Raw genomic sequence first — 15,899 nt, forward strand, 5'->3', positions numbered from 1 at the left:
AAGCGTTCCGAAGTGCAAAAATCAATCAAGAATGGGTGGAACAGGCTAGATTGGCTGGCCAAAGAAGATTGGAAGAATGCGAAGAAAGCAGCGCGCGAGAATCCCGACAAGTGGAAGCAACAAAAGGATGCAGCCAGAGCGCGAGTAGAGGCAGGGAGCTCGCACCACTTGGGGAGCGGTGGATGGGCATCATTTGAGGCCGATTTTGTAAGTGTTTTCACATTGCTCTTTATGTTCGATAGTTTAGGGTTTATGAGTTTTTTAGTTCTAACATAATGAAATCTTTGTATGTTTTGACAGTGGTCGATGACAGGACGTGATCCCACACCGTACGAGCGCGAGTACACAGGCAGGAAGGGCTTAAACGCCCTGATGGACATTCTCAGTTCTCGCGGCGGCATGGTTAGTATTAGGGTTTACTCTTTTTTATTTTTTGTATTGTTTTATAAATGTCGTTATATGTTTATACTTACTGAAAGCTGTCTTATTGTCTTTTTTTGCAGAATCCGACAGATACGCCGCTTGGATGCGATGAGACGTCTGACTAGACGACGTCAGTTTAGCCGTAGCTAGATAGCATTAGTTTAGGGTTTCTCATAGCTTATGTATCATGAGACGGATTTTATACGTCTTTTTGAACCATGTATATTATTACATTTGTCACCGGAGTTCCTTTTGCCAATCAATTCTTTATGCCTATGATGTTGTACAATTGTCATTATTACATTTGCCAATCAATTCATTTTGCCTATGATGTGTACAATTGTCAATTTTGCAAACAATGCGTCTTGTGGGTGACTATTTTGGGTCTATTATCTACCCTTGCACTTTTTTTAAAAAGTGAATCAAGTACAATATGGTTGATTTGAATGCCCTGCCACCAAAAAAAAATTCTCTCGGGCGTCGCTATTTATGGCTCTGTAGCGTCGCTATGAACGTCGCTATAGTCTTCTGTGTAAACGTCGCTATATGCGTCGCTATGAGCGTCGCTATATAGCGACGCTTATAGCGACGCATATAGCGACGCTCTCGTAGCGACGGTTTTAGCGACGCCGGGGGTTATAAAAACCCAGTGTATTTCCGTCGCTAACAGCATCGCAAGAGCACACAACCTCTTGTAGTGTTTGTAGGGACTGAATCACAAGCGTACATCCCCTCTATGCATTGTAGAAGTTAGGTGAGACTATTCTTTGCAATGCATACAACACCTGTAGCCCTCGTATGCCCCCAACGAGATGGGGCTCTTACTATGTATTTCTTGAAGCAAGGTGTTCATTGTGCAGACCAAGATTACTTTTTGCCGAGCATTTTACTATTTTTGGATATTTTGCTGGTTTTTACGGATAAATTTGTGACACTAAAATATATGAAATCGTTAAGGGCAAGGGTGCCCATAAAAAATCGACCATTGCACAATGGCACCGGAGACAAAGAAGTCCAAATTGGAGAGAGTGATATCACATCAATTCCCAAGAATCCAATGAGGATTTTCAAAGACGTGTAACGGCGTAGCCTACGCGGTACAGCTTGATATTTGTATTATGCAAGCAATCTTGATACTACGTGTCCTAGAAGGCCTCGTAGCGCATGCAGTGCATCAGAGTTAGCTTCGAGTTAAAAAGTGGTGGCGAGGCTGTTGAGGGGTAGTTGTGCAGTGCAGTGTCACCGAAGGTCGCGTCAATGATGTAGCGCACTTTGCTTTATTTTTCCGTCGGATGACCAAGTTTGACTTCTCAGGAATGAAGGAATGAGGAAAACCAGGGGGCCACAAACCATGGAACGTTTACTTTCTAATGTTGAAATTTGGCCAGGTTTTGCCTTGGGAGATTTGGGACCTTTGAAACTGCAGCCGCTGACCCGTAGAAGATTAAGCTTGCAGCTTGCATATAATTTATTAAGCTATTGCAGTCCGATCCTGCAGGGTACTGATGGAGACGATGAGCAGCATAGCCGGCAGCGATTCCTGGGCTGCGATCACCACCGTGGCTGGGGCAGCCACTTACTTGTTCGACGCTGCCAGCAACGCCGCCACGGCGGCCAAGTACTACCAGTTCTCGCGCCAACAGGCCGGCGGCCAACTGGAGGCGCTGCAGGACGATCAGGTCGGCCAGTCAATCGATGCCCGCGGCGCGTTCGTAGTGGTGGTGTCGCTCATAGCAGTGGCGCACCTCACAAACCTGGTCATGTTCTGCACCACCCTCCAGCCCGAGGGCCCCGACCAGCCGGTCGCCGCAGCCTTCTTCCTTCCCCTTATCCACCTCAAGCGCCTCGCCCACCTCCTCGCGCGCACCCTCTCTGTGCATGGGTGGGTAAGCCAAGCTTACCATATATAATTGCTCCACATTTAACTAAGCTAAGTAGTTTTGGCGCTGATTTTAATAGATCCTGCTAGCTTTTTGCAGTTTCAAAGACACGACCTCCCCTCACGCTGCAAGCCTGTACAGCATCCTGGCCGCTGCCCTGGAGACAGGCCCCCAGCTCATCTTCCAATACGCCGTGCTGCATGTCGTCGGCTCCAATTGCGCTGGCCCTAACTGCCAGCTACCCAAGATCCTGATCATCTCCATCATTGGCTCGCTTATGTCGGGAGCATACAACGGTGGCGTAGCAGTTGCATCCGTGCTGCAGCAAGAGGCCTGCAATCCTAAATTGTGCGCAAGGGTAGCCATGGGCTTCGCAGCAGGTAAGAGCAAGCTTTGCCCTGCACCCATTACTCTAGAGTTCTCAAGTAGGCGATGACGCAGAGAGTTTCGAGTTTCAGGTATGCACATTCTGTGCGCCCTCGTCATCAGGAGCTTTGCTTTCGCCTTTATCGTGACGGGCGCGCCTACCCTCCACATCGTGCTGTATGCAAGCACCGCATTCGTGGTGCCATGCCTGCTATTCTGGGCATTCACAACGCCCCGTAATTATATGAAGACCACCCAGCACTCAATCAAGGCTTCCATTCATCGACAAGGGAGGAAGCTTCTGCATGCGGTGGCAAATGGGCATGTCAGCCTCTCGCTGGGGCCGCTATACCCTCTCGCAAGAGATGCATATAGCAGGGGCCTCCAAGGCCGTGCAGGCTTCCATGGAGTCCTTATACTGGCTATTATGTGTCACGTTACGCTGGATTTGGGTGGGATTCTCTTCATCTACAAGGCCGCCTTCTACAAAGCTAGCAATGGAGTGGATAATTACCCCCCTCCTTGCACAATTGCCGATGATGATAAGTTCCTTCCTTGCAACCTCTTCCTCGTCCTGCTTTCTGTCGCGGTAAGTCTGTATATACTTTCTATGGTAGCTTTTCTCATCGTCGACAAAGTCATTCACGTGCTGGAAAGTTCTTCTAAAATCATGCCTTTGATAAGAGTGGTGTTCCACGATAGATGGAGACCGTTCTCCTCTACATCTATGACCGACTTAGCACCGGGATCCAGACCGACTGGTTCCTCAAGTACAGGGATAGCCTATTGAGAGCATGCATCCACGTTGGAAAACGAAGTCGTCTCTATTTACCATACCCAATATCCATTGTGCTCCAATGAGGAGCAAGTTGCTTACACCATGGACACCTAGTGAAAGGTCCTCATGAGTACCAAATGATCTTTTGAGTGGCTGCCCAATGGTTGAGATTGCCAGGAAGGGCAACCATAGATGGGAGTAGGTCACAACGAACAATGTAAGTGGCAACGTCGATGCGAGCAGGTCGCAATGAACTATGCAAGTGGAGAGCTGCTAGTAAAGGCAATATGGCACCACTTAGGAAAGCTCGGGTCGTGTAGCTACTGCCAACTGGCATCCAAATTTGGTGTACTTTGCTTCCATGTATTATGGTCTAATGACTACAGCAACCATGGTAGCTTGGGTTTGCGGAGTAATGAGTCTCCCATCACTTTGGACTAGTTAGTGGACTTGTCACTCGTCTTGTTTTGTTTAATGGTGGTTTTTTCATGCTAGGAGGTTTTATGTTAAAATTTGAGCTTCTTTATCTAAGAAAGTAATTAGTATGCAACCCGCACATTTATGTAGTTGTAAGGGATACTTGGACGTCAAAAACATTTGAATTTTTGCTCCTTGTCTGATCACTAATCAGATTCACTATCTATGGCCTAGGATTTTGTCTCGTGATGAGTGCTATGGTTTTGTTCATGGTCAAAGCATACAAGATGCCATATTCATTGTTATGCTTAGTATGGATCTAGCTAGCACTTAAATATTATGCTTAGTATGGATTTAGCTCTACAGTCCAATCAAGCATATGTTATGCTTAACCATTTGGACAAGGTATATGACCGTGTGAAGTGGGACTTTGTTCTTGTAGTATTGCATAGGCTATATTGATGGCTATTGCCTCTAGTATAATTTCAGTGAATGGCTGGTATTAACACTAGAATGGTAACCTAACAGGACATAAAACCTTTTAGGGTTTTGGAAAAATTTTCCAAAACCATAGTAGATCCACTCATTTTGAGAAATCTTTTCATGAGCTTATAGTTCAAGAACTACTACATATGCAAAATATGAGAAACTTGTAAGTTTTCTCATCCCTTGGTCACTACAAGCCTCCAAAGTTGATGGACCAGTGCATTTTGCCCAAAACAGTAATTTCTTACGGTTGATTGCATATAAATAAGAGTGGGGATTTTTGTAAGACATGAGATAAAATGCCCCGTTAACTTCAATGGGTTGGTGATCAAAACATATGTTTGCTTTTACCTCACTAACTTTTTTTTGGGCAAAAAAATAGGTACAAAAAAGGTGCATTTTTGCCATTTTGCGGACCTATCATCAAAGTTTCTATAGTCACGCTCAATACAGATACTATATACATGTTTTCTTAGTTCCCTTTGGGCCTTTAGATTCAAAAGGAGCCATGGATCATGTCAAAAGGATAATGGATCTCTTACTAAGTGGAACCTTGGGGGAAATGATAAAGTGCTAAATACAACAAACATGAAAAAACTGGGTTTAGCATTATGACCTCTACAAACCCATAGAAACTACTCAATATCTATCCAAGTTTGTAGTCTATGATATAGTTGAGAGTTTGAGGCTCACAAGCTCTGCTCGATGGGTATTACCAACTTTTGGCCCCTTGTGGGTGATAGGTGTGATGTGTATTGCTAGTCCATTTGTAAATACGCAAGCAATATGTAAAAAGTTCTCCCTACTACCTTCCCCCCGTTGATGGTATATATGTTGAAAAAACAAAATGCAAAGATTTCTTGTAGCTCATGTTGGAATTAGGGTTGCAGAGAAACGCACACGGCTTGGAGAAGATGAAGGAAGCTCAAGGCACACAATAGAGAGTGTATATCTTAGTGTGCAATGGAATGATGGATAGCCCTAAAGTGATGGGCGTATATACAATGCACGGGGGAAAAGCCTCCTAAATAGGGAAAAAATGCCCCGGCTCCTAGTGTGTTCACACACATCACTACCGCATGTATATGGTAACAAATCCCTCCTGGAGTGATGCGGTGAAGGAGAGTTGGCACATGAGTAAAGGGAAGTGCCATGCCATGAGGACATGATTAGTCCACAAAGGGGAGTAAGCCCAAAGCTTTGCGGAAAGCTTCAAGCTTCTCACGAGACAATGCCTTTGTGAAAAGATCTACAAGGTTGTCCTGTGTTGGCACATAAGCCAAGCTGATCTCTCCTGCTGAGAGCCTCTCCCTGACATAGTGGTAATGCACCTCAATGTGCTTTGTGCGAGCATGGCAAACTGGGTTCCTCGTAACTGCCAATGCGCTCTGAGTGTCAGTGTAGATAGTGTTGGCAGTGTCCTGTCCAACACCCAAATCAGCCATAAGGCGTCTGAGCCATACACACTCAACCATAGCTGTGAAGACTGCCCTGTACTCAGCATCACAACTCGAAGTGGCCACAGTAGGTTGCTTCTTGCTCAACCATGATATACATGAACTGCCAAGCATGAAACAAAAACCACTTGTGGACACTCGCATGTCAAAACAACCAGCCCAATCTGAGTCCGAAAAAGCATGTAAGTCTGGCGGCAATGATCCCCCCTTGGGATAAAACAAGCCAAGATGTAAAGTGCCACTAAGGTAGCGAAAAATCCTCTTGACAACCTACCAATGCTTAGACCCTGGGCTATGCATAAATTTGCTGACCTGTGAGACTGCAAACTAAATATCCGGCCTCGTGTTGCATACATAAATGAGGCAGCCACATCAGCAGGATCGCCAGCATCATGTAGACTCAACTTCAAACGTGTTTCCATGGGAGTGGTTATAGGTTTGCAATCCTCAAGTCCAAACTTACATAGCAATGTCTCTATGTAACTTTTCTGACACAAGGCAATACCACCATCACACTGCTTAAACTGTATACCCAAGTAATGATGCAATAGCCCCAAATCTTTCATCTTGAAAGTAGCATTCAAATCAGCCTTAAATTCAGCAATATGTCTCTCATTTGGTCCAGTGATCAGCAAATCATCAACATAAAGAACCACAATGAGAAGTACATCACCCTCACGCTTTACATACAATGTGCTTTCTGTTGGACTGTTACGAAAGCCTCGTTTAACCAAATGAGTGTCAACTTTCTCATACCAAGCACGAGGAGATTGCTTCAACCCATACAAAGCCTTCTTACATCTGCACACTTTGTCCTCTTGTCCTTTTATGACAAAACCGCGAGGCTGTGTTACATAAACTTCCTCAAATATGTCACCACTCAAGAAAGCAGTAACAATGTCTGATTGATGTACATCCCAACCAAAATGAGCTGCCAATGCACATAGAAAACGTACAGTAGTCATACGACAAGTGGGAGCAAAAGTCTCTTCATAATCTATGCCTTTTTACTGTGCATAACCTTTTGCAACAAGTCGAGCCTTATGGCGATCGATCTCACCATCCGGCTTGCGTTTCAACTTGTAAACCCACTTCGTACCAATGGCCTTTTTTCCAAGAGGAAAATCACATAAAGTCCATGTGTCATTTTCTATAAGTGCATCATATTCTGATTGCATGGCAACCATCCAATTTTTGAATTATGTGCTTCATCAAAAGACAGGGGCTCCTCAACATCATGTAAGCTAGACACAGCCAAAGCATAACAATCTGATGCATAAGATGCATGGCGAGAGCCTGAACGAGTACGACTAGACAAAGGTGCATCCAATTTACTGTCACGCAAAGTGTGCACCAGCCATTTTGGCATACCTCTAGCGTGCTCATTTTCAGCCCTTTCCTCATCAAGTACATCATGTACATCTGCATCAGTAATAAGCTTATCTAAAACATTTTCAGAAACCCCCATAGGCTGTACATTTGCCTCATTGGAACTTACATTCGTATTTCCACCACTGAAAAGAGGCAACAAAGTGTCATAAATGTCCTGTGAGCTTACACTACTGTCTCTAGTACATGACAGCAAGGACTGAACAGAATCTTCCACAAACACTATATCCCGAGAAACCAAAATACGTTTTGTTTACGGATGATACAACCTGTAACCTTTTCTTTCAGCACTATAACCAACAAAAATACATTTGACAGCCTTATCATCGAATTTTCTGCGCTGCACTTGTGGCACCAAAGCATATGCCAAACAGCCAAAAACACGCATGTGCTCAATAGAAGGCTTTCTATCATGCCATGCTTCATATGGAGTAATAGACTGCAAAGCTTTCGTAGGACACATGTTAAGTACATAAGTGGCACACATGATGGCCTCAAGCCAAAAAGAATGTGGCAAAGCTTGACTTTTGACCATACATCGTGCCATTTCCGTCAGCAGTGAATTGTTTTTCCTCTCAGCAACACCATTTTGCTGAGGTGTATAAGGCACTGTACATTGGTGTTTTATCCCATGACTAGCTAGAAATGCATTAAATTCATGAGACATATACTCCCCCCCTCGATCGGAACGAAGGGTGCCCATAGTCCATTTCGAGACATTTTCAGCCATAGCCAGAAATTTTATGAAGCACATAAAAACTTCGGACTTCGCTTTAAGCGGAAATACCCATGCATGCTTGGAGTAATCATCAATGAAAGTCACGAAGTACAGTTAATTTCCCAAGGACGGAGTTTGCATGGGCCCACAAACATCACTATGCACAAGCTGCAACCTGCATGTGGCCCGAACTGAACCATCCTTTGGAAATTTAGAACTCTGCATCTTACCCAAAATACAGCCTTCACAAACATGTTTGACAGGTGCTTCAAGAGGCGGCAAAGGAGCAACCATATCAGATTTCTGCAAACGCAGCAAACTGGCAAAATTCAGATGACCAAAACGTGCATGCCAAAGTTTTGCATCTGAAATAGCCCTTGAATCTGTAACAGCATTTGCAAAATTTTGTCTACACTTGTCGTACAAAGTGAGCTTATACAGCCCACGGCACAAAAGCCCAAATGCAACAATTTCATCACCAAAAGTGAGATCATGAACTGTACATCTATCATCCACAAATTTGACTACAAGTCCAACTCTAGCAAGTGCGGATACAGACAAGAGATTCTTCTTGATCCCAGGTACATAAAGTGCATCAACAAGTGTGAAGGAACTGCAATTAGCAGCAGTGAGCACAATCTTTCTAACTCCCTGAACTGGATAAGAGGCGTTGTTGGCACAAGTGACTGAATTCCCATTAGGGACAGACTCGAGAGAGGTAAACAATTCACGATGTGAGGTAATGTGCTTTGTAGCACCACTGTTGAAATACCACACATGTGAATCTGCAGCAACTGACAAGCATGCATCATGGACAGCAGGATTGTATGTGCACTTTGCGCTAAAAGCCCATTCTGCATCAACATCAGCAACACAGTCTCCTTTCACAGAAGACTCAACAATGGCTGCATTTGTAGTGGAACCAGCATTTGCAGTAGAACCACCCTCTTTCTTCTTAGCCTCTTTGGCCTTCAACTTAGAACACGACTTGATCAAGTGATCATTGGCTTTACAATAATGGCAACGCATCTTCTTTTTGCCCTTATCACCAAAATTTCTAGACGAATTGCTGCCAGCAAAAGCATTAGGAACATAATTTTTGCCACTCGCAGCAGAACCATAAGAAGTGGCTGCATTGTTGTTACCACCCTTTCTTTGAGAAGCAGTAAAAGCCTGTTCAACTGCACGCTGTCTAGTCCTGTTTTTTCTGGAAAGTGACTCTTGCAAGTGCAATGTGCATAATGCATCAAACTTGAAAACTTTTGGATTTCCTTGGGTCATAAGTCTTGAAGTACTAGCAAAAGTCTGGTAAGAATCTGGTAAGGCATCAAGAACAGTCTGCACAAGGGAACTGTTTGAAATAACTTCACCTACAGAAATAAGTTGCTCATTGATATCCTTGACACTAGCAAGGAAAGCTTCCATATCATCTTCCTCATGCATAATCTTCGACTCCAGCTCTTTAGGCAGCAAAGCAATTTTAGCCTCATTGCGGCTTGCATAAAGAACTGCTAGAATATCGCAAGTCTATTTTGCAGATTTTGCTGAACGGATGTGAGGAACAATGGTGCGCTTCACAGACAACGCAATCAATGCATGAGCCTGCGCATCCTTAACATCCCAACGAGCTTGTTCTGCCGTAGGCAAAACAACTCTAACAGCTGCAATCCTTGCAGCAAGACCTGCAACATCCTCAACATCGCCTAGATCCTCAGAACCAGGACGTACATCAATGCCTTGCAGAATGTTCCAAACACCCTTTGACACAAGAACATGTTGCATCATATAATCCCACATAGGGTAGTTGTCCCTATCCAACCTGTCCTTAGCAGCAAACATCTTGAACACATTTGTGTTGTTATTGTCAGCCATGGTAAATGCTGCACCTGATGTGAAAACTGCCCGAAAATAGGAGAAACGGAGCAGGAACAACCTGTGCTATATAGCACAAACCGTAGAAGATTATATGGCACATGTTATGCAGAAAACGGCACTGTCAGAAATTCTGCACAAAATGACGAAATAGCCTGTGCAGTACTGCCTGTAGTGGAAACGAAGGCCGAAATGAGCCCAAATGAAAATTCTGAGCAGACCAAGCTCTACGAGCTTACCCAAAACATTTGTCGACCTGCGAACGCTTGCCAAAGCTCACTGAAATCGGAGAAAGTGAGTAGACGTGTGCTGGAGCAGCTGGCGACTAAGCCCGGGAGGACGTGACCTGCTCTAATATCAATTGTTGGAATTAGGGTTGCAGAGAAACGCACACAGCTTGGAGAAGACGAAGGAAGCTCAAGGCACACAATAGAGAGTGTATATCTTAGTGTGCAATGGAAAGATGGATAGCCCTAAAGTGATGGGTGTATATACAATGCACAAGGGGAAAAAACTCCTAAATAGGGAAAAAATGCCCCGGCGGTCCTATTGTGTTCACACACATCACTACCACATATATATGGTAACAGCTCACCCTTGCTCTTTGCTTAAGTGAGTCACAGCCCTTGTTGGGAATGTTGGACATGAGGATTAGAGTTGGGTAAATTAGGGTCTAAAGATGTCCTAATGAAACTATTAGATGTGCTTAAAGTTTTGCCTACTACGACTGCTCAATCTTGAGCAGATGGGAGGATATCAACATCTTCCTAAGTATTTACAAAAATTTTGGCACTACTAGTTCAAAACAATAAGGTTAACAAGGGAGAGCAACTCGAGAAGAGATGAGCTCTCATACAAGGGTAAGATTGTGGTCATGAAGCATGTGTTCACCTTGATGATCTTACTCTATGTGGGTATTTGTTGGCTGAAGATGCCTAAAAGATGGGGGATTTGGTGTTAGGGATGCCAATGGTATAGCAAAGACAATGTTTATACATTGATCCACAAGCTGGACTATATGATGAATATATGCCTATGCAAGGTTGAAGGAATCTAATATATGGGTATCGTCAATAATATTGGGATAATGGAATGGAAAGATTTATGGCATGGGGGAAAGAGGAGACAAGACCATTCAAGGGACGAATTCAAATTACCTTGGCTTTGTAAATTTCTGATCATAAAACTATTTGCTTGGAACTAATTTTCTTCAGTTGGAAATTATTTCTAGAGGCCTTTCTATTAGTGGGAAAATTGCTTAATGGTCTAATATTTTTTATATGTGCCCTTGTCGTGAGTGGCTAGACAGACTCTTTTGTATTGCTTTTGAAAATACCCTACAGTGCGATCGCTCAAGAGAAGAAGGTTAAATTGTGGTGTTGAATCTTTTTTGCCTATATGGCAGGTCATTAGGACTATGGCAACTAATGCTCATGGTAGGAGCCCCCACTTTTTGGAGGTGAACCTAGTGATTGGAAAGAAGTTATATTAGTTGCTTTGAGGTTTTGGGGTGATAATTTTTCAACTACTACCATGATGCTAACTAGTAAAGTTTTTCTCAATCATTTCTAGCTTCAATAGCCAAAAAACTAGTGCAAAATAAGCATTGTTAGGGGTACCCCAATGTTTGGACGCGAGATTCTTGCATTTTCAATTTTGCATGTGTGGCCTCTATCACTACATTAACTACATGCATATGAATCTCTCTCTCTCTCTCTCTCTCTCTCTCTCTCTCTCTCTCTCGTGTGTGTGTGTGTGTGTGTGTGTGTGTGTGTGTGTGTGTGTGTGTTAATAAAAAGAGGAAAATAGTATAACCTTTTTGTCACCCAAGTGTGGTAGATTGCTTATACCATTTCCCTCTTGAGTAATAGGTCTTGAGTTCAACTCTCGTCGGATAGATCTTTGAGGTCTATTGGGATAGTTTCCTACGACGTTAAAATCCTCTTCTTCGTCTTTGTCTTCGTCTTCTTCTCCCTCCCTCCCTCTCTCTCTCTCTCTCTCTCTCTCTCTCTCTCTCCCTCCCCCCCCGCACTAGTTTTGTGAGTGAACCACAAAAGTGGCTTGGGCCACTACATGGCTCATACCAACTTTTAGTAATTTGCAGATAAGTCTTGCAAATGCCCACAAAACTTCTTGAGCATTCTTTCTAGATGCATAGACAGCTCTGCAATACAAAATTCAATCAAAAGTCCAAAAAATATAAATTTTCTTTTTTTCCAAAAATGACATTTTTTACGTAAATTTGCATTTGTCACTACTTTGGATGGTTGTCAAATATTGCCATTTTTCTCCCAAAAATATAGAAGGTTCATAGACCCATCACATACATGTTTATGTATTTTTTAAGGAGAAGTTTGACCTTGCTTAAAAATCCTTTGCCCTCTTTTTTAAGGGAATAGTAAATTTTGTGCATTTGGACTAATTAGTCTTTGAATATGATTATAGTTTGCAAATTTTTATATTACTAGATTTTTTAGTGCTATATGTAGGGCGCATTTACCTGAAGCAGTTTTTCATTTTGATCACCTCACAAATTTTGATGATTTTTTTACAAAAGTAACTAAAGTGGCTTATTCAAAAGTAACAAGACTAGTGTGAATTAACCATTGCATCACCTTTGATGGGGACATAGTTTTTAGTTCAAAATTGAGTTCATCAGCGTTCAAAACTTAGACTGTGGGATTCTCTCTCTCTCTCTCTGTCAAATTGTTATACTCTTAGAGATGAAGTTAAATAAAGGCAAAGTTAATGAAGCTTCAAAACGATTGAAATAAAGATCAATTTGGATTAATTTGGATTTTATGATCTATTGGCTCTACTTTTCCATTTCATTAAATAATTACTTAGCATTCGCTCGGATACAAAAAACCTTATGGCTTTTACCATTACTCTTTAAGCTGGAGGCGATGCACCCGCTCCATTACGTCCCCGTCTTGTCCAACCTGCTAGGTGCGTAGCACTCGCCGAATCCCCCCGCTGCAACGAGCTGCCCTCTTCCTGCACATCCCTCCTTGACCTCGCCTATGTCTGAGAGAGAGAGAGAGAGAGAGAGAGAGAGAGAGAGACGGCACTTATGGCAGAGCTACCAATGCCAATCGTTGCCTCTCTCTCATCCCATGCCATGGCAGTAGAGAGACTCTCTCTCTCTCTCTCTCTCTCTCTCTCTCTCTCTCTCTCCCCGACTTGCAGACCAGGGCAGCACTCACTGAGCTCTGTGCCCCGCATCTAATGAACCGGGTGTGTGGTGGGCTCATTCACTGCAGATTGTTGTGCAGATCTGCTTGCACACGTTTTTCCAAAGGCGCGCGCGCGCACGCGTGTGTGTGTGTGTGTGTGTGTGTGTGTGTGTGTGTGTGTGTTGGTTAGGACAGATGTAGGTGGAAGCAGGGGAGAAGGGCCATGGTGACGATCGAGCGCATCGACAAGGCAGGCACCCTTTGTGTTGGTCGAAGGCAAGCGTAGAGTAGGACCTCTTGTTCCCACTACGAGGGAGCAGCTATCTCCTGATTAGAACACATCTGTCAAAAAATGCATTGCTGCATTAAGTGCAAATCCTGCTCTAGGGCTACTGCAGCTACCGGAGAAGCTGTGGCATGGCAGCTTCATCAGCGATGGTGACCACAGCCACAGCCGCTCTTGCCCACCATCTACGTAATAGAATGTGTCACACTGCCACGTCGCCTCGTCGAGGACTTCACCCACATACGTGACACTAGCCAGAAAAAATCTCTCTCTCTCTCTCTCTCTCTCTCTCTCTCTCTCTCTCTCTCTCTCTCTCTCTCTCTCTCTCTCTCTCTGACCCACCACTCTCCTCCATCATGGACCCGAGGCCCGTCATGCGCATGGACATTCGAGCCAATGTTGGTCCATCTACAAATGCAGCAGAGAGAGACAGAGATGCGCTCTGTTCGAACTTGCACCAAGAGAGAGGGATTTTCCTGCCAACTGCAAGGTTAATCAATCAATCGTGCAATGGAAGAGGGAAAAACCAAGATGAGCACGGACAAGAGCTAGAGCGGAGTATCCATGGGAGCTGCACGTAAAGAGGGCCACACAACAAGTTGATCCATTGCACTCCAGACATGAAGCAACGCAAGAATGTGCTGAGATAGGTTGGAAATAAGCAGTCTGCGTAGAGCCACTCGATCACAAGGTAGCCTGACTAGAAACGGCAGGCCTGGCTTCGCATCAAAACTGACGCCATGCGACGTAGGTCTTGCCACCCATCCTCAGACCGTGAGCGACCTCCTCACCTTGCTTTGATGGGCCATCACTTCGTCCTCAGCACAGTGAGAGAAGAAGAAGAAGAGAATTTTAACGTCGCAGAAAAATATCCCAAAACACCTTAAATCATCTCTCTCTCTCTTTTACTCTCCCCTCTCCACGTGCCAATCCTCCTCCTTTGCCCCCCTTTTTCCTTTTCGTTTTCAAAAAGATCTTGCGTGATTCTTTTAAAAAGAAATGAAAGAAACTTTTTGGGCACCTACTATGTTGTACCTGGTCCTTTTGTTTTTGTAATAGCTCGTCTAATCTCAACAACGACTAAATATATGCTTTTACATTGATAAAAAGTGAAAGGGTCATGGTGGCTTTCTTAAACTATAAGAAAGTGATAAAATCATTAAGTTGAGTTCAACTAGAATCACTGTTCCGGAAATGATTGCCTCATCTTAGTCTTAAACCAGTTGAAAATCGAGATTGACCGATTGCAAACCATATTAAAGGGGAGAAAAACGATGAAATATGTGAGAAAATAGTTCAAAAATCATGAAAATTTTAAATTTATGCTAATATTTCCAATTTGCTTCTTTGTGAGGAGAAAACTCTGCTGACGACATCTTAATAAAAGAGACTTTTTCAAATATTGACTAGAATTAAGATATAGAATGCAAGAAAATTTAACCCATGTGAGCCAATGAAATCAAATTAAAAAAACTCTTCAAAATATGTATGTGTGTATGTATATAAATATAAATATAAATATATTTATGTTTATATATGTGTGTGTGTGTAGAATTTACTAAAATTATGCACAGTGAAGTTTCACTTTAAAATTCTAAAAGAATAGAATGCAAGAAAAGTAAAGACATGTCATGATGTGAAATGAAAGATGAAATTTAAAAATCCATTTACTATTTTAAAATTAAAATAGCATTTAAGGTAAGTCTTCGTCATCACTGTCACTGAAACATTGAAAGTATGCCTAACCCAACTCTCCTCTAAGGATTCTTTTCCAAAGCCAAAAAGGAAATGAAAGAAAACCAATTCACTATTAATATGAGGTTGACCATGTTTGAAGAGTGTTTCCTTTGATTAAAACACTTTACTCTCTCTTTGTGCTTTACTATTCTCGATACTAGTCTTTTACAATTTATTTATTTATTTATTTTATATGAATTAGTAGAGTCTCCAATTTCAAAAAACTAAAAATCCTTTCAAAACATTTCAAATGAATAAATGAAGCGTGTGTTTAAAAAATGAAAAGTCCCATGACACTAAAAAGTCAAAAGGTTTTTCATATCCATATAAAGAACTTATTGAAATGTGCATTCATATATTTGTACTTGTCTTAGACTTGTTTTTTTGTCCTGAAGAAGGCCATAGCGGGGTGGTGGAGAAATGGTGTATTTTTTGAGTTGTTGATGTAGAGGTTGTTGATGGTGGACATGTGTCCTCTTGGCTTAAAAATGAAAGTACTGTAAACATTATATATTTTTCCTTAAACTGTAAATGGGCCTTTTCATCATTGTAATTTGGCACCCTCAGTTGAATCTCCTTTTTCTCTTTTTTTTAGTTTTTATCTTTTTTTATTTGGATTGCCTTTAAAATCCTTAAAGAACAAAGCATTAGTCCATTCATAGAATTTTGAACCCGTTATGTGAAATATTGCAATATTTTGATTTGTAAAAAAATCTCTTTATTTAAGACCTGCTAAAAGGACATTCATGAAAAAAAATCTTATTCTTATTAAACCTACCTTTTCTTAAAAATTTATTTTATTCTTAGCTCTACTTTTTAGTTTGTAATGGGGTCTCTTTATTTTGTTGTTCTTATTTTGCTTTTTTAAATTTTATTTTATCTTAAAATACCAATGTGATCTTTTCACCTTGTTG

The 15,899-nt window shown here is 42.3% G+C and overlaps 1 protein-coding gene across 2 annotated transcripts; it reads left to right on the plus strand.

Moving 5' to 3' along the window:
- Window positions 1–1,573: 1,573 nt before the first annotated feature.
- On the plus strand, window positions 1,574–3,887 carry LOC147463945 (uncharacterized). 2 transcript variants are annotated; one of them, XM_086529795.1, is made up of 4 exons: window positions 1,574–2,305; window positions 2,403–2,683; window positions 2,762–3,258; window positions 3,372–3,887. In XM_086529795.1, exons 1-4 carry the CDS (start codon window positions 1,929–1,931, stop codon window positions 3,528–3,530), a joined length of 1,314 nt encoding a protein of 437 aa, XP_086385921.1. In that variant the 5' UTR covers window positions 1,574–1,928; the 3' UTR covers window positions 3,531–3,887. The 2 variants fall into 2 exon arrangements, with proteins under 2 accessions (XP_086385921.1, XP_086385914.1); XM_086529788.1 differs by having other exon boundaries at window positions 1,578–2,305; window positions 2,762–3,887.
- The last annotated feature ends 12,012 nt before the right edge of the window (window positions 3,888–15,899 follow it).

This window comes from Adiantum capillus-veneris, chromosome 2 (genome assembly GCF_014529385.1).
Source record: "Adiantum capillus-veneris isolate H3 chromosome 2, ASM1452938v2, whole genome shotgun sequence".
Classification (NCBI taxonomy): domain Eukaryota; kingdom Viridiplantae; phylum Streptophyta; class Polypodiopsida; order Polypodiales; family Pteridaceae; genus Adiantum; species Adiantum capillus-veneris.